A 21,439-nucleotide genomic window follows, 5' to 3' on the forward strand; every position below is an offset into this window, starting at 1 on the left:
GTTTGGTTAACCTTGAACCGCACATATGTTGGACTCACAGAAGTTCACAGCTGGACATGTTCTTTAAGTTTGTAGATGTGTGTCTATGATCCTGCACTACTATATTGTTATGCAACAATGTCTATGGTCTAGTTGTTATTATTCAAACTTAAGTTTAATGTTGCTGAGATAATGTTATCGAATGACTGAACTGAAATAGTTTTCTTCACTGTGAAATTGTCCTTTTGACCCGATAGCCAATAGCTACATAGAATGCTTGGTGTGCATTTTGAGGATTTTTATTTATTGCATTGTGAGACACAGCGGAAGACAAAAAGTGCTCTATCATCAAGTCCAGTCACTCCTCCTTCACTTATGCCATCACTACAACAACATACAGCATTCACATCAACATCAACACTCTGCTGCTTTTAATAAAGAACTGAAGTCATTACGTCACGTTAGGGCTAGCATCTGTTTGAGTAGCCTCTGTAACTCTACAAATACTTTTTTCATTTACAAATAGTTTACTCTATTATCCATTTTTCAGTTGCTGTTACAATCCCAGTAATGACACTCAACAGTTACTTCACACACCTAAAAGCCTAACGGTGGCTAAACGCGTGTAATTCCCCTCAAACCTGGCAGGCTTCAAATTTGGATCATATGTAGTTTATCATTGACAGTTACTCAGCCACAGAAAAAAATAACATTAAAAATGGTAGAGTACAAGTAAATGAAAATAATTAATGAATGAAAACAGTATTTATTTTATATAAAGCAGCAGATTGGAGTATTATATGAATGTGTTGTCATTTGAGTGGAACTAGTGTTGTAGATAGGTACATTATGCTGACTTTGACAATTTCACTATTAGAGTCCAGATTATTCTATCCATACTAAGTATTTTCTGCCTGGACATTTTTTGTTTGCACTGTCCATGTCCCAGTTATTTACTCAGACTAATGAATCCCGGGTATTAATTGAGAATATACAGTATTTTTATATTATTACTTAATATCCAGGGATGTTTCTTGGTACGGTTTTAATGGCAGTGCTTGCATCTTCTTTCTCATGCTCACTCAGGTGCACCTCCTGCTGCCACTGCTGCCAATGTTCAGGCAACGTGTTTGGAATCTTGTTGATATAGGCTGGACGGTACAAAGTTGTCTAGTCCTAAAAGGATTTACTCTTTCTGTGATATTGTTTTTTGCATATACATATTTTACAAATCAGCTTTTGTGATAAGATATCAGACGTCTTGTTCAAAAACAACATTATATATGTGCTGTTTATGCAACATTGACCCTCCCCGTCGCATATAAAGAACCATATATAAAACCATTTCTTCTGGGGTTTCAAGGCATTTTATTCTCTGTGTTTCATGATGAAAGTAAATTGACTCTATTTTGTATCTGTCGTGCTCACTCAAGAGTGTGTGGTTATTAACATTGTTTTGATAAATCTACTCTCCGAAAAGTCACTGCAACTGTTCTGTTTATGGTTTGAAAAAGCTCAGGATTGCAGCTCAACTTTAAAAGTTTAGTTTTTTTAAATATTTTCCTTTACCCTCACTACCACCCTAAAGCATTGCTGTGTGTGTCTGTGTGTTTGCATGTTTGTGTGACACAGACGGCAAGAGTTACACAAGTGTTATGCAGTGTGTGAGAGAAAGGGAGTGACTTGCATGGCATTTTTTGCATTTATTTGTGTGTGTCAGAGGGTGTGAGTGATCAAAGCACATGTGTGAAGGCTTTTGATGAAACTGACACCTGAACCTAGAGCAGCACCACTGGGGATTGTGGGTAGATCAAGATAAGACCTCTAGACCTGATGGGTTGAATGCAGCAGCACAACAAGAATCAATCAAAAAAAAAATATCAATCGATATCAGGAGGAGTGGAATGAAAGAGGGTGATTACTCTGATGCTTTAGGAAACAAGAAGAAAGGAGGGAGGGATAGGAGAGGGGAGGACGAGGACGAGTGGGTGTGAGTACAACAACTGTCTAGCAAAGGAGTAGGAAACAAACCAAGTTCCGCAAAAATAAAGATTCTAGGCATGTAAATCAGTTTTAATGAGCAACCCATAGCCAAGAATATGGGCCAGTCTTAATGTCCACACTCACGGTCTCATAGGCTTTGACTTGTGTTGCTGATAAGTCTGCATGAGCTCAGGGCTGTCCCACTGTGAAATCTGAAATTGCTTGAGGGTTCTCCTGTCCTCTTTTTGAGCCCTTTATGCACAGTTTCCACTGAAAAGGCTTTGTGAGGGAGAATTACCTTCAAGGGGTTGTACAAAAAATTCTGAAGAAGCTGGAAAAACGTTAGCATGTTGATAGCACCAATTACCTTTTTTAAAACATTGATTTAAGTATGACATTTTCTTGATACATTGTTTTATATGTTTTGATCAAGCATTGCTAGGATATTTTTACATATTTTAAATGAGCAACAGTCAATCTTAAAAGGACACCCTCACTTCTGCGGGGCCACAGACAGACATTTCTCACACAACTTTTTTAACCTCTGCAACCTCGTGCTCTCACATTTTCACTAAGCACAGGGGTTATGATATTAAAGTCTGTTAGGGATCACAGCTGATAGCGTGGGTGGACATTGGGACTGGGCTACAGAGGTATGCACACACTAGCAACCAAAACAAGACAAGAAGAGGTGAGAAAATAAGCAATAAGTGTGTGTGTTGATGACATTGACAGATTTGCTTTTTGCCGCTGTTTCTACACATACACACATAAACACACACTCATTCACGGACACTATTACACTAATTTCATCGACCCCTATTGGCCTTACCTGCAGAATAAATGTTTACACGCCCACATAGTTTTCACACACACTGTAACTCTCTTGGGGGTGCTGAAGATGGATCAACCTAGTGTTAGGTCGGCTTCTTGTGGGTCATGCAATGGTAGTAGGGATTAATAGGCTTTTTGAAATTGCAGTACGCTGATACGGGAGATCCCACACTGTGCACCACATAAATTCATTCACTAAAGTTTTATCCTGCTACTCTGGAGAGGGTGCAGCAGAGCTGCCATCTCAATTATATGATACAAGCCACTATGTAACAGCAATTTTCTGGATTGTTTTCAAGTTTTTTAAACGTTAAATTACCAAATACTGCTCTTGCATATTAGCTACTGCTCCATAGAATACAATATGTGTTGGTTACAGGTAAATAAATGTGTCTGTTTTCCTAAGCTATCCACAATCTGGTCTCAATCACTGAACGGCTTTACTACTTTTCAAACATATTTCCATTAATTTCACATAATACATTATAAGGTTACAATTGGAGCCCATTTAGATTTTCAACTAGATATTAGATTTTTTTTGTTACATATGCACACACATACACACACAGATCAAAAGCACTATATTTCGACATTATATAACAAAGCCCTGGAGCCACAAGGGTCCAAGTGATATTTAAGGACAACATGAATTTTCTGCTAAACTAAACAACTTTTGAGCCAAATGCAGTCTGATCTTTTTTCAAAATACATAAGAATAACAGATTAGAGTAGTGATTCGCTTTCCAGCTTAGAGTGCAATGGGCAGTGCTCCCAGCAGAAGGGGAAAAAAAGGGTGAAGAGGCACGAAGCTTAATTTTAACATAATGTCTATAAATGTGTGAAGCAACAAAAGGGATGAAGCTGTTTGGGCTGCCAGAAGTGTTGCAAGTTTTGTTACCTTAGTTTGACATCAGTTACAGTGTAGGATAGTCCATAAGTATTAGTTTATTGAAATTTTTGTATTTGTATTTTGTATCCTGCAATCTAGATTTAACTGAAACAATGACAAGGATGTTAAAGTGTTGACCTTGAGCTTTAAGGTTGTTTAAGGGTGTTGAGATCTATACAGAGTGATTAGTGTTGTCTTTTTTATACAGTCCTCCAGTTCTCGGACATTGCAGCAGTACAATGATCCTAACTTACAGACAAGACAACCAAGGATGCAGACACAGGACCTGAGTCCAACTGATACTTTTCATTAAGCAAACAATAAGTGAAACTGGCTGCTGTACAGGCCTGGCAGAGCACCACCATGGAAGATACCAAGTGTATGCTAATCTGTAGGCTTGAGTCTTCAGTCACTCACTTATTTATTTATTTTTGAATTGTTGACATATTCAAGGGAGTTTCACAGAGAGCCAAGCTCTCTTTTTCAGAAAGGCTATGATCAAACTGAAACAGTTGCTCACAGTCACAACTGGAAGCTGCCCAACACAATCACTGTCTGACCTGTTGGCCGGCTGGGGATGAAGAGCTTTGCCTCAGTGACGGTTACAAGGGAGGGCCAAAGGTTTCTCTTTCACTTTCTCCTCCCAGATTTCTCCTACCAGTCAGGGAATCACACGAAAAAAGTGTATATGGTGTTTCAAAACAAATTATTCTTCGTTCTTAAAGTTGTACAATACATTTTGCTGCTTAAAGTTGGGGAACTATATTTAGAAATTGCTAATGTGAATGTAAACAGCCTCGAATATATGCAGAATCTCAGCACTTAAACTTAAACATAGTCATTATTTCTTTACAATGTCAGTATACTGAAATACTTACGGTATATATGTTGTTGCAATGGGTTCCTAGCATGCACTGGGCAAGAGGTAGTATACCTCCTGGACAGGTTCCCAGTGTGTCATAGGGGTAACACAGATAGATAGACAATCATTCATGTCAATGGACATTTTTGTTCAGCTGTCAATTCCATCATCATCATCCTCATCGATTTGTTTTCCTGGGAATTTAAGGCTAGAGACTACTTGGAAAAAAATAATTGATCAATGTGTGCTTACTGTCTGTGTAGCATTAGCATCAGGTTAACAAAGGTAATAACCTATTACTCAGTAAGTGACTAGAGCTTCCTTTTACATGTAGATGCATTTTGTCCATTGAAATGGTGCTGATCTGAGTTGCATATTTTCTTTTTCTGAGAGCAGTAAGGTCACAAGATAATGAGACTCAAAAACATTTACTTTGGCTGCATCCAAGGAACATTTGAGCATCATTCATAAAACTGTAATAGTTACCTTACTTTATTGAAGGATTTGTAAAATTAAGTAGTGGGAGTCATTCAATTAATACAAATAATCTAAAAAGTATGCCTTTCAAAAACAAACAAATGAAAAAAAAATGCCAGGAGAGTAAGTGAAGCAGTATTGGTAAGTTCTGATAAAAAAAAGTCTGATTGGAATTCTGAAAAATAATTATTTGATAGTAATTATTGACAAAGATTCCTTAAAACATTTATAGCACTTTTACTAACTATTATGTGTTGTATGTTATGTAATGTGTCTGAAGTGCTCACTTTCATGACGTCAAGTCTGTAAGGTGACCTATTTAGTGATAGAAATTTTGCCATATTGTGTCAATATTCTGCTTTCTTTTTATTTCTCAAAAGCTGATTTTTATTTTGTATGTAGTTCAGTGCAGCTCCCCTGCACATCTTTAAGTTGCTGTGTATACGCTTTGTGTGTTGAGATTTCTACAGAATATATTGTGGGTTAAATAAACTCTCTCTCTTCCCATTGAAACTTTCTATTAACCCATCTGCACAAAGTTGCATGGGCTCTTTAAAGGTGAATTATTACCCACACATGGCTCTTGCAAATTGTGTGAACATGAAGTGCAGTAGATCTGCATGTATATCATCCTGCCATTTACATAGTCCTTCCCAAAATGCATAAGCATTAAGAAGAGAGGGCTGAATTCACAGAAGATGCTCCTTGATAAACAGGCAGAGTGCATTTCCAGACTGGTCAATCTGTTTGATGAATGACATGCATGTCATTAAGCACGGAGTGTGTCTGAAGTTGCAAAATTATTTGGTCTCTCTTTTTGGAAAATATGCACTGTTAAAACCAAGTAAACAGAACCTAAAATTATGAAATTCATTTTCTCTGTCTTTCTATAGCTCCATGCGGAGGACAGTATGGTGGATCTGAAGGAGTTGTTTTGTCTCCAAACTATCCTCTAAACTACACTACAAGACAGACCTGCTCCTACTACATCACTGTGTCCACACAGTTTGGTAAATTCATAAATGATCACACCATACATTCTTAGAATAGATTTGTATTTGAATCACCATCAAAAAGGCAAATTTATATATACTTTTGTCTTCTTGCCTCTTCATCTTCTTCAGTGGTATTTGGTCAGTTTGCTGTTTTCCAGACAGCAATGAATGACTCTGTGGAGCTGTTCGATGGAGCCAATGAGAATTCTCGATTGCTCAGCTCCCTGGCTGGGTCACATTCAGGTGAGTCTGCTATTAGCCGACTTTAGTGTCAAATGTGTTACAGTTAAAGGAATGCTATTGGGTCACGCTTCATTAAAAGTAATGACTGCTTTCATAATTTTTTGTGAGTTAGAACAATACTTTATTTTTATAAATCTGCCATTCAGCTGTAATGTTTTGATTTTTCCCACTTTACTTTTGTTTGTGATCCTTAGCATATCTTTGAAAGAGAAAAATAACAAAATTGTTTGTGAGAAAGCAGCACTTAGGTGCTCTATAACACAGCACCAGTGGTCGTTATCACAATTTATTTGACAGTGATGTATTTGGTGAAAATCCATTACGGGTTATCTTTACAAGAAGAAATCAGCAGTGGAAAGCGTCTCACTGGGGTCCTACAATATAGAGTAGCACTGATACTCCTTAACACAATCCTCCATGGGTTTCCTTATCCTCTAAGTTTCAGTCATCCCAGCTTGGCAACATTTTGAGTCAACACACAGCATGAATCGAGATTCAGAGATGAGACAAAACCTATAAAGATGACATAAAGAATGAAATGTGAAGAAATATTGATAACATAGTTGTTGGCAAAATGTGCTCTCATTACCTCAGAGTTACATGTTCTTCTGTTGTGTGTCATGACCAGGGGGCATGCTGCAGGGGAATCCCACTTGAATTGACATTTTGTTTCTTTCTGGAGAAATCATGGATTTTAAAATGTTTTCTTTGTAATATGTATTTAGTTGTGTGCTTCTAGAATTATGAGCTGTTACAAAAACGGGCAGCAACTGCCATTACAATTATGGGGTACCGTAGAGTATGATGATTAAAATATCAATCAAAAGAGAGGAAACACAAAGATATCTGGATAGATATGATAGTTTCCTAGAGCATTATTTTTCAATTTTCACACTAAGGTGCACATGTTTCTTTTTCTATTCTCTTTACTTTATGAAGGGGATGACTGGTCTTATTTCAACACAATATTAACTAGGAGGATTTGACAGTTGTTGTTTGGCTAAATGTAGCTGCACATTATGCAAATTCTTTCCTTCCATATACTATCCATCTAAGTTAGTTCAAAGGAAAGAGGCCAGTTTATGTAATGTAGAATGGGTGGTTTATTCCTTAAAGTTAATTTGGGTCGGAAGTTCCCCTTTTGGCTAAAACTGGCAGCAAAGAATGAAACACACCAGGCTTTACAAAATAATGTTAGCCGCATCATTACCCTATCACACACGCACACATACACGTGCATACACACAGGCAAACAGCTTTGTAGCACTATGTTCCAACTAACTGACTGATTATCCTGACACACAAACATATTAACACACATACACGCATACCACACTTACACATACACACACATCCCGACACAGCTAATGATGGTTCTAAATGTCAGCCACACCAGACCGTGTTTTTCTCATTTATCATTGTTACTTTGTTTGTTTGTGTATGTGTGTGCGAATATAAATCTGTGTATGAGGCTGTGAATTGGTTGTATGTGTGTGTGTGTGTGTGTGTGTGTTTATTCTTGCATTCTTATGAGGGACCACATTTTACGAGTGATAGGGGAGAAACCTCTACTTGAATATAAAGCAGTAGAGTTAAATGTATGGTTATGACTATCTGTGAAACTGGCTCTATATGTTTGTGTTCATATATAATTGTATGTGTGTAATGTTGTGTCACAATTGTCTGCAAAAAAGAGAAAAAAACAACAACAATTGCTGTTAAGTTTTTTTTCATTAATATTCATTCATTCGTTGTCTAATTGTTTGTCCAAGGAGAGACGTTGCCACTGGCAACTTCAAATCAGATCATGTTGCGGTTCAATGCTAAGAGTGGCCAATCAGCTAGAGGCTTTCACTTCGTCTACCAAGGTAACTCTCAATCTGTTTGTCTCCTTCTTTTACATACATACACTCTCACACAGTTAGTTGCATTGAATTCAACTTCAACGTGAGAGTCTCTTTACTGATAACTATATTTCTAAGGTGCATCTCCTTCTTTTCATTTTATTTCATTACCATCATCTTTGTAGCTGTGCCCCGCACCAGTGACAGTCAGTGCAGTTCAGTGCCAGAGCCTCGGTACGGAAGGCGAATCGGTTCAGAGTTCTCAGCTGGCTCTGTGGTTCGGTTCGAGTGCAGTCCAGGGTATCTACTGAAAGGATCCAGTGCTATCTGGTGCCAGGCCGTGCCAGGTGCCCTGGCACAGTGGAATGCAACAACACCAACCTGTTTAGGTATGGCTGACCGAGCCTAAAATTAATATAGCATGTACCAACATATAAAGTAAGAAATCAGTCCTTTTTTTTAATCATCCAGTACTGGGATTTTGACATTGATTCTAACAAACTAAATGCATGCCTGCTAGAAATCTCTCTCTGCTGAGAGCAGACCTTTTGCAAACAGCTTCAACTGTCACCTCAGTTTATACTATAAATAATGTTTATCATATTTTCTCTCTCTGGCTCCCTGTAGTGGTAATTTTGTACACCCTATGGTCCCAGGGCATGCAGAGCAATATTCCAATGACCTGTCTTATCTGTTAGCTATTTAGTTAATACACTTTGCCAATCAATTCATATTTTATGTCACCATTCTAGTTCCCTGCAGTGGCAATTTGACTGAACGACGCGGTACAATACTGTCTCCTGGCTATCCTGAACCCTACCCAAACAGTCTCAACTGTCTGTGGAGGATCCATGTCAGTGAAGGGGCTGGGATACAGGTACAGATATCTATACACTTATGAATAAATATGTAATATAGAAGACGCACATAAACTGAGTTTTTTATGTTCATTTATTTTCATTGTTTCTTATTTAGATCCAGGTGATGACGTTTGCTACTGAGCACAACTGGGACTCTCTGGAGATCTACGATGGAGGAGACATGACAGCTCCTAAATTAGGGTCATTTTCTGGTATGACAATATGATCACACACACACACACACACACACACACACACACAAACAAACACACAAACTTGTGCCCAGACACTCATGCACACAAACACTCCAGAGATCTATGATGGATGAGATATGACAACTCCTAACTATGGATACACACACACACACACACACACACACACACACACACACACACACACACACACACACAAGATCACACAAGATCTATGATGAATAAGATACGACAGTCTTAAAATATAGATACACACACATGCAGAATACACCGGAGATGTATGATGGATGAGTTGTAATACCAAAACAACATGAACTATATCTTGAATAAATCATAAATGTCAGAAAAGACTTTGAATTCATCTGTTTTCCAGGTAGTCAGTTAAAGGTAGAGAGGTATGGAGGAAGGGGGAGTTTCACTGCAAGGGTGAGTGAAGGATGGAAGAAAAAAAGAAGGAGAGGAAGAAGACAGGGAGGGATAAAGAATGATCTAACCTTTCACAAATTCCCAGCGGAGTTTCCCCTGTGACCTGCCCCAAGCACATACTTGTCACACACCTATCACGCATAAAACATGCCGCCCATAGGGCATCACATGCACGCACACGCACACACCTACACAAGTGATTGTGTGCCCTTCTCAAGAAAGCACACCGGGGTGCTGCCCACTATAACCACAGTGATCTGATGTTGGCCTCTGAGCAGCTTCACTGGGGCAGATGAGGGTTGCTTCACATAAGGACACCAAAATGCTAGCTGTCCACAGAGGGCCAGGGGTCCTTCACCTTCTCTACACATCATTTCCCTGCTGGTCTTGGGATTCAAACAATACTAATGGTCAAAATCTTGCTTGCTGAAATAGCATCATCATCAATTTTAACATAATTTCCCCATGTATGCCCAGTGTTATGTAACACAAACGTTTATGCTATGTTTTTATATTCTGTCTTATATTTATCTCTGTTTTTACAGGAACAACTGCTCCCGCCCTCCTCAACTCAACATCCAATCAGCTCCTTCTGCACTTTCAGAGTGACATCAGTGTGGTGGCAGCAGGTTTTCACCTAGAATACAAGAGTAAGTTAAAGCTGGATTTATATACAGACAGATAGCTAGAAATCGAAGACTGATATTTTTTCAAAAGATTATACTGCTGAGGTGGAACAACTAAGTAGTGAATATTGGGTGCCTTCTCACAAGATTCCACAAATACTCACATACCTGCAGACACACACGTACACTTGAGCACACACACAAACACACACATCGTTGCAGCCCAAACTTCAACATGAAATAACAAGAGTCAGTGACCTGAACTGGTACTGCCCAAAGCATACACACACTGACTGAGACTCAAATTGGAGCACACACACACAGAACACACACCTAGAGGGAAACACATAGACTCAGACACTTACAAACACATACACAAGTGCTTTTGCTTGTGTCATACATGCACATAAGTCCAAAAAAAGGCACATACACACTAAAATGTGTAGACAGACAAAGGTATAGACATGGATATTAACATCATGCATTTCCACACATACACACCTGTCAGGGCATGGTTGTGCTTTTCAGTCCTTTGTAGTTGTTTTAGCTTAGAATCACTTCTAGATCAATGAACATGTCCCCTTTTGTGAGTTTGTGTGAGAGCATCAGTGTGTGTTTGCACGCACCTTTATTTGTGTGTATTGGTGTGTGTGTGTGTGTGTGTGTGAAGGTGAGTGCACATATCAACACACATTCACTTATAAAGAGAGCCTGGAAGAAAGGTCTCTTTTAGTCATGTCTATTTCATTGCGGTCACTCTCATCTTTTAAGTGGGGCTTTTATTACTGGATGTTCCAGATCTTTGTGTGACTCTTTTCGCATTTAAACTTCCTGTACCATTTCTAAATAAACCTCAGATGAAAATGGTACTCTTTATGGGTCAACCCGTAGACTTTATATAAAAAATGGACGTAGTCAGGGTGATGTCACTCACTTGTCTGTGGACTGCCGTTCTGAAGCCTCGGGATTTTGTCCGTTGCCATCTTGGTTTTTGGGAGGTTGCCATCTCGTCAAGCCACTCACTATTTTAATGTTTCAGCATTTATTATGCTCAGGCTTGCAACACATATATTATTAAGTTGAGAGCAGTGCAGGTCGTAGTCTTTTGGGGCTTTTTGGAACTTCCTTTTGCTATCTTTATGGGTCCTGCTTTGTAACCAACACCCAACTTGAAGCCAGAATCAGGGAGAATTCAAATCATATTCAGTCTAATCAGGTCGTTTATGTCCTTGGTCTGTTTGCCACTATGTGTAATACATCAGTGTATCTGAGCGTACTTGTAGGTCAATGTCTGACCAAAACACTACATCCTGTTTTATAATGCTAGTGAGCAAGCAAGCTGATTACTGTTATCATAGAAACTAAGTTGCTGAGAAGTGATATTTTCTAAGAACACATTCAAAAATATATCTCGAACATTTCACCGTCATTAGAGCTATGCAGGACTCAGATGGTGGTGTTGCGTATCTCAAAATGAGTGCCAACACTTTAATCTGTAGCAGAATTTGATCCAAGTTTGCCTAAGAGGTTCTTAACAGGAGGTCTCGTCATAAAGTAAGCTTTTAATTTTCCATTAAACACAAAGTTTTCCCGACATTGGTCAACTTACCTTTTCAATAGGTGACAAGAACACAGACACCAACGTTATTATTTGCAAAATGATTATTCATGCTAATGCGGTTTCTCTTTACAAAGACTCTTGTAAAAGCAAATCGTACAACTACAAAATGACTTATAGAACATTAAATCAAAAGACTTTTGTTAATGATTTTCACTTTATGGTCCTTAAATTCACAATAATGATTGTCAAGACAATAGTATAAGAAAAGTTTAACTGTTTCTGACACAATATGTGTTCCATACTGATATTTTACCGTACTTACTGTTTTTCACTATGTTTCCTGTAGAGACAGGACCAACACTACCACCCGAACATCTGTTGTTCTGATAAAAGTCCTCCTTGTCAGATTTGTAGTAATGTGGTAGCTTGTACAAGTGGATGCAATCGTCTGCTGAGGACACCCGAATGATTGTGGTGATGATGTTCTCATCGTTTTAAGCTGACTAAAGGGCCTTTTCTCTAAAGAGTAGAGTAAGACGTCTCTCTCCCTTGTCTGTCCTCAAATAAAGCGAAACAGAAGTATAGTAAATCCAGTCAGTAAGACTTTAGAGCTGACACTGTCTAGTTGTAGTCCAGTGGCCCTAGTGGGATGGTTTGTGTTATTGTCAGCATTTTACACAGCATCACTGCTCTGTCATAACCAGGGAAAAGAGGGAGCAGTTTGCTAGCACACACACAGTGAGAGAGAGAGATGGTCAGCCAAATGGAATAGTTTCATTGATCAGTTGTCCTGACAGCCTGCTGATGCTCTGCCTAATAACACAATGTGTGCGCATGGGTGTATGAGTCTCCAAGTTACAGACTCATGCAGCTTTTACCACGCAGTTCGATCTTATAAAAGTCCCCCTCATCCCTCGCAGCAGGCACACACTCATGTAACATTCAGTCATGCACAGTTGGGCAAGGCCACCTGGATCTGGATTTGTGTGTGTGTGTGTGTGTGTGTGTGTGTGTGTGTGTGTGTGTGTGTGTGTGTGTGTGTGTGTGTGTGTGTGTGTGTGTGTGTGTGTGTGTGTGTGTGTGTAGGTGTGTGTGTGTGTGTCAGTGTGTGTGTAGGCGTGTGTGTGTGTGTGTGAGCTCAGTGGGATCACATCGTTTTGTTGGTAGGAAGGTGGATAATGAACCAACAAGACCAGACACACAAGCAGACACACACACACACACACACACACACACAAACATTCATGCCTCTCTCCCCCCTTATTTCACTCTCTATCCCTCTTCCACCCCTGTGTTGCCATGGTAACCGCTCTAGGGCAGTCTCCTGCGGAAGTTTTCAAGTGAAACACACAAGCAGACGCACACACATGAACACACAGATCCACCCCTACTGAAACTATTTGATGAAGGGCTGGCTGCTGTCAAACTTATTATGGATGTGTTTAACCTTTATTGGGTTGGGAATACACAACCAAAGTCATTTTGTTACCTTCACATATTTTAAGTACATTTTCAGAGGCTGTTGTCAACACTGACAACGTTCAAGCTTTTGTTTATTATACTAGCTGTCAATTCGTTAATAGGCTCTTGTGTATTAGAAATCACAACATTAAGAGCGTTTGTAAATTAATCTGCCACATTAGTTCTTCATCAGATTCATCTAAATATTGTCATATTCTCCTATGAGTTTAACAACTTCAATTTACTCAGATTCACTGTTACCCCGTTGGATGTTCACTAGTGCTCTGTACAGATTTTAAGTAAACTGTTACTTAATTTCAAGAGAAAGGTCACATACAAATGACGGGAAAAACAATGAAAAAGCTTTTCTTGATAAGTCCTGAAGCAAAGATAAGAAAGAGAATAGAAGAGAGAATTGTTTTTCTGTCATTGCAATGTAAAATAACATTATTTTAGTAGGCTGTGATAAGTTTGATTATTAAGGTCAAGACAGCAATGTGGGATTAGCTGTCTAGAACTTAAAGAAGCGATGATCATAGTTTCTGTATTTTTTATCGCGTCTGGCTCAAGTTATTTGTCCAGAGTCCACTTGAGCCAAGCACTGCTTACATAGAAAATTTAATGATAAAATAAATAAAAGTAATTACATCGTTCATTGTGTTTATTTTCTGTTTTTTTGTAGCTGTTGGTCTTACCACTTGCCCAGAGCCAATGATACCAGCCAATGGCATTAAAGCAGGAGACAGATATATGGTCAATGAGGTGGTGGCATTCACCTGTGAACCTGGGTACACATTACAGGTAATGAACACAGACACACACACTCACCTATTAACAAATGTATTCATACATATATGTAAGTGGTGAGATACTGATTGTACATAGTTAACTACTGTTTTTTTACATGTTTTGGCTGGAATTAATATAACTGAAAATGTTTCAAATGTTGTTTAATAGAAGCAATAAATATTGTGAGGCTAAATTGGGTACCGACACAGACTGCAGTCATTAACGATAAGCAAGCATGCAATAAAATGTTATTTCCACATTGGCTGCATTTTGATTTGTGTTAAAAAAAACACACACAATTTTTCTTTCAGGGCCACTCTCACATTTCCTGTATGCCTGGGACTGTGCGTCGATGGAATTACCCACCTCCTCTATGCATAGGTAACACACCCACACACTCTGCTCTGCTGGCTAAATTGGGTTATCAAAGATCGATCCAATGGGGAAAAAATATGTCCTTCAGGTGTGAGGTTCTGCACAGCAAAGTGACAGAATCGTTCAGTAGATTAAAGGTGTAAGCGTAGCTCCATCTTAAAACAAAAAAGTCTATTGTGAGGGTAATAAAAAATCTGTACTTGAAGTCAATGCATTACATTTGTGTTTAAATCCTCAGATGCACAAATAATTCTGTCAAATAGCAATATGTATGTTAAAAAAACAAAATCAGTCAAAATGGATATTATCTTTTAGTAGAAACTAGTTGCATGTCAGTAAAACACAATGTCTTCTATATAAAGACTTGTTAGTTGCTGAAACAGTGCTATGATGTAATCTGACAGTTGAATAATTTGTAAAATGACACTCTATCCATTAAAGTAACATATTACAGGAATATTTATTCTCCATGAAATGAATACATAACAGTAATACCTGAATGAGGAAGTGCAGTTCTTAACTATGATTAAATTTGTATATTTAATGTCATAACCTTGATAAGATTTGTAGAAGTAGGCAAGTTCTTACAGTTAAGGATCAATACACCTGCTGGATATAAACAGAGTTTTGTACCATGTGCTGAGAGCCAAGGCTTCCTAACTTCTGCAATAGAGTTAAGGGACCTTGATTACATTGATGTGTGTGTTTGGTGAAAACTTGTAGCAGGTCTGGGAAGCCAATTCCAGTTAGACTCAACCTTGACGTGTCAGGACAAACTAAACTCAGCCCTGCCACAGCTCATTTCAATGTGTGTCAAATTTCAGTCAGAGACACTTGCGTCGACAAATCATTTCTACTCTCTGTCAATAGAAGTGTGCACCATATTACTGTATCATAAGATCCAAAGTATATGTCTGTCACCATTGGTTGTTAAGGGTTTAGAGAAATTCTGCATGCATGGTCCAAGTGACTGTAGAGGCTAGATTTGAATATTCAAACGTGATATCCATCTCCTAACAATTGGTCTCATATACTTTGTTTGACACAAAATCAATTAATGATTAATGATTAACATTTTCAATTAATCATACCCTCAGTGAGCAGTTTTTTGGGGTATACCTGTACATTCTAACAAATCTATTTGTATGATCCTTGTACTTTTCTTTCTTTTTTCTTTTTCTTTTTGTGACACAAAAATCTTCTTTGTCAGAGCAGGGTTAGTTCTGTGTTTCAGCACTGGGGTCATAGTTACTGCTGGTGTCATACAGAGGTGTTTCTAATACTCTTCTCCTTATAGTGTATGTAGAAAGTGAGGACAAAAAATAAGAAACACCTCTCAATATAATTCAGAACAACACCACCTTTAACTATGACCTCAGTAACAAAGCTGACCATTATAAACTTTATAATTGTAGAATTTTTGGCAGAGCTTTTATACTAAAATGCATTACATTGTATACTTTATCTAATAAAGTGGCCACTAAGTTTCAATATCAATACTACAAATCCCACTGTACCCCTGAACCGGTGCTAAAACCCCTATGGTTGATGCTTGATTTTTGCTGTGCTGTAACCTTCTTTCTGTTGAAGCAAAGAGGATAATGTGACCATTTCTGCTGTACATTGCTCATGCATTGCCTGTTTTAACAATCTTTTTACTCTGCCTGTGTTGTCAGCTCGTTGCGGTGGGGTGTTGTCTGAGATGAGCGGTGTCATCCTCAGTCCAGGTTTCCCTGGCAACTACCCTGGCAACCTGGACTGCACCTGGCAAATCACCCTGCCAACTGGATATGGTAAATATAACGGGATTGAGGAGCATTCCTTAAAATAATGTGTGACTTCAGTACATCTATTAGTTGGTTAACACAGACCTTCTTTTTTAGACAGTAGCAACACATTGTTTATTGAAAGGCTGACACACAGTGTGTGCTTTTAGATAGAATACTTTCTATTATATTTTTGTATGCATTTTTAGAAAGTGATAATAGTATACTCATATTACAACAAGACAGTTTTATCGTCATTGTGTCGAATAACAAAATTGTAGTTGTATCTTTGGTGCAGGTTCTTAAAATATGATTACCAAATAAAAGTACCAAATATAGAATTGTAAAAATATGGGAATTGTGAGGAATAACATTAACTTACTGTACTTGGTCTCTATGCATACAACATATCTTTACAGTGTACGCACAATCTAAAAGTAATGTAAAAATCTCCACAGATCTGTTAAGTTTAAGCCATGGCATGCAATTATAGATCCTATCACGTATAAAATCTGCAATCTGATATATCGTTATTGTGTATTGTATAAAGTCTATTATAATCTCTGTTTTGATTCTAGGAGCCCATATTCAGTTTCAAAACTTCTCTTCTGAAGACAACCATGACTTCCTAGAGGTCAGGGCTGGTCCACAGCACAGCTCTGCTCTTATTGGACAGTTTACTGGCTCGCAGATCCCACCACCGATGCTGAGCACTACCCACCTCACGATCATCCACTTCTACAGTGACCACTCACAGAACAGGCCAGGGTTCAAACTGACCTATCAGGGTGGGTTCACGTGTGATTTTTGACTTTTTACATTGTTTTTGAAGGCGATGACTGCAGACACATACACCCACAAACCCTGAGGTGTTTCTGCAGGTGCTTCCATTTGAAAGCAGCCCTTCAAGGGACACTGAAAGAACAGACCTGTATTCAAAATGAGCCTACTGTTTGGTTTGGGAAAACAAGATGGTTGCTTGAATGATTTAAAAAAGAAAATTCTGAATAAATTAACATCCAAAACCTAGTTGCCAAATTACAAAGCATTCACAACTCCAAGAAATGAAGGGTAGGATGAAAAAACGTATTGCTATGAGGTTTTGAGCTTTGATCCGCGGATGAGTCATGCTAAAGACTTAAAAAACCTTGTGGCTTTCCTCTCATCATTAAAAGAGATGGATTGTTAGTAAGCCCCTTTGAGAGACTGGCATCTTGTCCAGCAGGCTTTACTTGTAGCCCTAAGTGCTTCACTTCAAAGACACAAGCAATGCACTGTGAGCCTATACACCAGCATAAGTAGAACAAGGCTTACTAACTTACACATAAGCTTACCCACATTTAAATGCACGTAATCATCTTTCCCTTTTTTCTCCCAATTTGAAATGACCAAGTCCCCTTACGCTGCAGCTCTTGGCTTTGCTAACTTCCATTGTTTTATAGACATGTTTCTTCACACAAAGTTGCACCTGATGCTTTTTTTTTGTTAGACACAGAGTTTCATGATACTAACATAAGTTGTGTTGAATAATAGCGCTGGTAGTGCTCCAGTCTGGGTGGATGCTTTCACCCCTGCACTACTCGATGACACAAACCCAGGTTCTTTACTTAAGGCCTTGGAGGTATTAGGTTCCATAGGCTGAATGTCCATGTGCTCATCCGCAAAACCCCAGTGGAATAAGTGCCAAAAAATCTATATAATATACCCTCACAGTGATGTTTTGACCCAAAGGCTGCTGATAAAATCTCAAGGCCAGTTTTACCAGTTTTAGTGTATGGCACCTTGACATGGCTTCTTCTTGGTTGTCGTTTCACAGCTGCAAGTACTCCAACTACCACTTTTACAACCCTTGGCTTACATTTACCATATTCTCTTTATTTTCCTTTTCCCTGCCTGGCATTTCTATAGCCTCTCATATTCCTTCCCCTTGATGCTGCTTTCACGTGGGACCTCCACATCTGCCACCACTTGTTTTTCTGTTCCTTCTGTACTTCCACAAGGTCCAGTTAGTTTTGTCAATATTTGTTTACCCGTCGTTATTTAAGAGTCCCATGGGATTTTAGTTCTGAAGTTCTAAAGCATCCTCTGTGGCGTCTCTCATCTGGACTTGGGATGCTTTAACCCATACAGCAACCAGGTGTTCCTCTACACATCCTGCGTGTTGATTGTGTTGTATGCACTTCTCTCCTAGATCTTAGATCCTGCACTTGTCAGACAGTCTGTATACATGTGCCAGAAAACAGTATAGAATGAGATTAGATCTATTGACTTTGCTACACTTTGGTAGCCCTGTAGCCTCTGTGTGTAATAGATGTTTTAATGCTCCTGAAAGTCCATTAGTTGTGGACAGAACAAAATAATTGGTTCCAACATAAATAATTAGACATGTAAAATACAACTACATTGTATTTGTTAATCTAAGTATATCCTGTTCGCCAAAGATCAGCTTGTTTTATTTTCCTGAAACCTTAAAGTGAAGTTAATCTGAAATTAATTAATTGCATTCATTTTTCTTTATCGCTCTTTTAGCCTATCAACTTCAAAACTGCCAGGACCCCTCTCCTTTCCCAAATGGTGACATCATCAACAGTGACTACAGCGCTGGCCAATCAGTAACTTTTCACTGCTACCCTGGTTATGTTTTGATCGGACACCCAGTACTAACATGCCTGCATGGGACCAACCGGAAGTGGAACCACCCATTCCCACGCTGTGAGGGTAAGAACAACCAATTACTCTTTGATAACAACAAATTTTTGTTGGGTTAAAAGTGTTCACCATGATTGGAATAAAGATAATTGACTCTTCCCACGTTAGCCAGTTTAGCCAGAGTTATAACACATACGTATCATTTTTATCCCAGAACATCCCTGTCCCTCAGGTACCCATGGTAATTTAAAATCTGGACATTTAGAAAATGTTGTTATCCTAATTAAATTTCAGTAAATTGAATCTCATCTTTCACCCCAATCACAAGCCAGGAGCGTAAGTAGAAGTAAAAATTCCTGTGTCACTAGGATAATTTACTCTATAAATCAGTACTCTTATTACTACCTGTACAACTATTGCTGCTTCTACTTCTACACCTACAAATAATGACAATAACTATATTCCTTACTTTCTACAGTTCAACAGTTGTTCCTTGCAGGTCTGGCAAGTCAGAAGAAAGTGATAAATTTGCAAATAACTAATCTCATAACTCTGCTATTTACAGCTCCATGCGGCTATAATGTCACCGCTGAAAATGGGACAATCTATTCACCTCAGTATCCCAATGAATACCCCAACTCCCAAGATTGCAGCTGGCTCATCACTGTTCCACACGGACATGGAGTTTATATAAACTTTACCTTATTGCAGACAGAGCCTGTCACTGATTACATCGCTGTCTGGTAAGTTTGGGTACTCTTACACTTGAACTTGAGTGCACACACACACACACACACACACACACACACACACACACACACACACACACACACACACACACACACACACACACACACACACACACACACACACACACACACACACACACACACACACACACACACACAAGCACACAAATGCATAAGCTTCTTTCAATGTGGCCCTTTATCCTGGGACTGATTACATCACTGACAGGTAAGTCTTGAATTTACTTATATCCTGTCTCCTCTCTGCACACTAATAAGAAGTTTTTTTTTATCAACTTTTACTTCTATTTTTTATTCATCTCTTTCTTTCTCTCTCACACACAAATACACACACTTTTTTGTCACACTGACTTATTGGGATATATTTTGTTGATGGTAACCTTATTCCTAGTATTTATTGCATTTTTATCTATTCATCTTTTACGTTATACAAATACAATCTTGCCCATAAAAAGGCATATATCAATATGTGTCAAGTTTTTATGACTTTATCATACAGGGACATAAACAACAGTCCAAATGGATCTGTATATGGCATGGTTGATACACAGGAATCACAGCTCCATACACTCCTAATACATACACTCATACTCTGTGCTATGCATACACTGACTCTCCCGCACTAATAATGGGATTCAGTGTGGAGGTAAGATTGTAATAGGGTGTGTGAGAGTAATGCATTTACAATGGGACCACTGACCAATTCGATCTAGCTCAGTACCATGGCCATACGCAGACCCGGAGAGGGCTCAGGAACTCTGGCAGTAATGATGAGATTCAGTGGAGAGTGGGAAATGTAATGAAAGCAGTGGTGGAGCTGGGTTCACAAATCCAACGGGACTCGGCTGGATCTGACAAGTTTGGGTCAGTTCAAGAGAAATTTGTCACATTATAGTTTCTGTATGATACAAGTAATATAGAACAGTGAATAAATAATGAATACAATTAAAATCAAGTAGGACTTGGGCACTATCCTTGTTTGGTGTTGGTTTGGCTTCAGTCTTATATTATCAGACTCAAAAGTCAAGCTATGAGGGGTGAGTAGTTGAAATGCAGGCTGTGGGAAAGTAATACAGTCACACTGTGACTACTCGCTTTCAATTTCACCAGCTACCAGAGCCATGGATATAGCTATGGAGAGGCGCGGCATGGAGTTATTTTGCAGTTACAAATTGATTTTGGTGATTCAAGTGTTTTTGGCTCATTTTACGGGGAACAAAATTCTTAAATCACATTCCTAGATTATAGAGTACCAAAAGACATCTGTAATGTCCGATTAGTGCACAAATGATGGACAGTTGCACAGCTCCATCTAACTATATCTTTCTGCAACACATGAATATATTTGGAAGTGACTGGGGGCCATCACTAAAGAGAGGAGTGCTTTGCTCAGAGCCAGTGGGATAGCATCTACCTTCCAGGGGTTTAGACAGATTTAGAGATGGTGATCCAAAGGTCTACTGCAACTGCAATATCATCCCACTGGGTCCTGAATAATCATTTAAGAAACAGTCTTTCAATTTTGATTATTAGATTAATCTAATGTGTCTTATAATAATTAGACTTTTCTATACTATAGGATTTACTGGCATACATCTCTGCAAAGTTCTCCAAACATTTATTTTGTTTTACTCTAAGACAGCTGTACTGTATAGTGCTGTCAGCACAGGGGGAACATCCATAATTACCAATTGTTGTCAGTCAGACCAAAGGTTGTTGCATCAGTGATCCTGGACACTTTTCTGTTTGACAGAGATGCACTCACTCACTCATTCACTGCTCATCAATGCATCAACGGATTTTGTATTCTATCTTAAAATCCTTGTGGTGTGAGGCAATGT

General features: G+C 38.7%; 1 protein-coding gene across 1 annotated transcript in view; it reads left to right on the plus strand.

The window, feature by feature from the left end:
• Positions 1-21,439, plus strand: part of LOC129105835 (CUB and sushi domain-containing protein 1-like) — a 357,039-nt gene that overhangs the window by 283,183 nt on the left and 52,417 nt on the right. Inside the window, exons 34-46 of the mRNA XM_054617046.1 lie at positions 5,918-6,034; positions 6,149-6,262; positions 8,035-8,130; positions 8,292-8,495; positions 8,859-8,983; positions 9,082-9,178; positions 10,150-10,254; positions 13,935-14,053; positions 14,353-14,422; positions 16,093-16,209; positions 16,761-16,970; positions 18,712-18,900; positions 19,397-19,574. Of these exons, the coding sequence (XP_054473021.1) occupies positions 5,918-6,034; positions 6,149-6,262; positions 8,035-8,130; positions 8,292-8,495; positions 8,859-8,983; positions 9,082-9,178; positions 10,150-10,254; positions 13,935-14,053; positions 14,353-14,422; positions 16,093-16,209; positions 16,761-16,970; positions 18,712-18,900; positions 19,397-19,574 (1,741 nt within the window). The remainder of the gene's footprint in view (positions 1-5,917; positions 6,035-6,148; positions 6,263-8,034; positions 8,131-8,291; positions 8,496-8,858; positions 8,984-9,081; positions 9,179-10,149; positions 10,255-13,934; positions 14,054-14,352; positions 14,423-16,092; positions 16,210-16,760; positions 16,971-18,711; positions 18,901-19,396; positions 19,575-21,439) is intronic.

Source organism: Anoplopoma fimbria, chromosome 2 (genome assembly GCF_027596085.1).
Source record: "Anoplopoma fimbria isolate UVic2021 breed Golden Eagle Sablefish chromosome 2, Afim_UVic_2022, whole genome shotgun sequence".
Taxonomy (NCBI): domain Eukaryota; kingdom Metazoa; phylum Chordata; class Actinopteri; order Perciformes; family Anoplopomatidae; genus Anoplopoma; species Anoplopoma fimbria.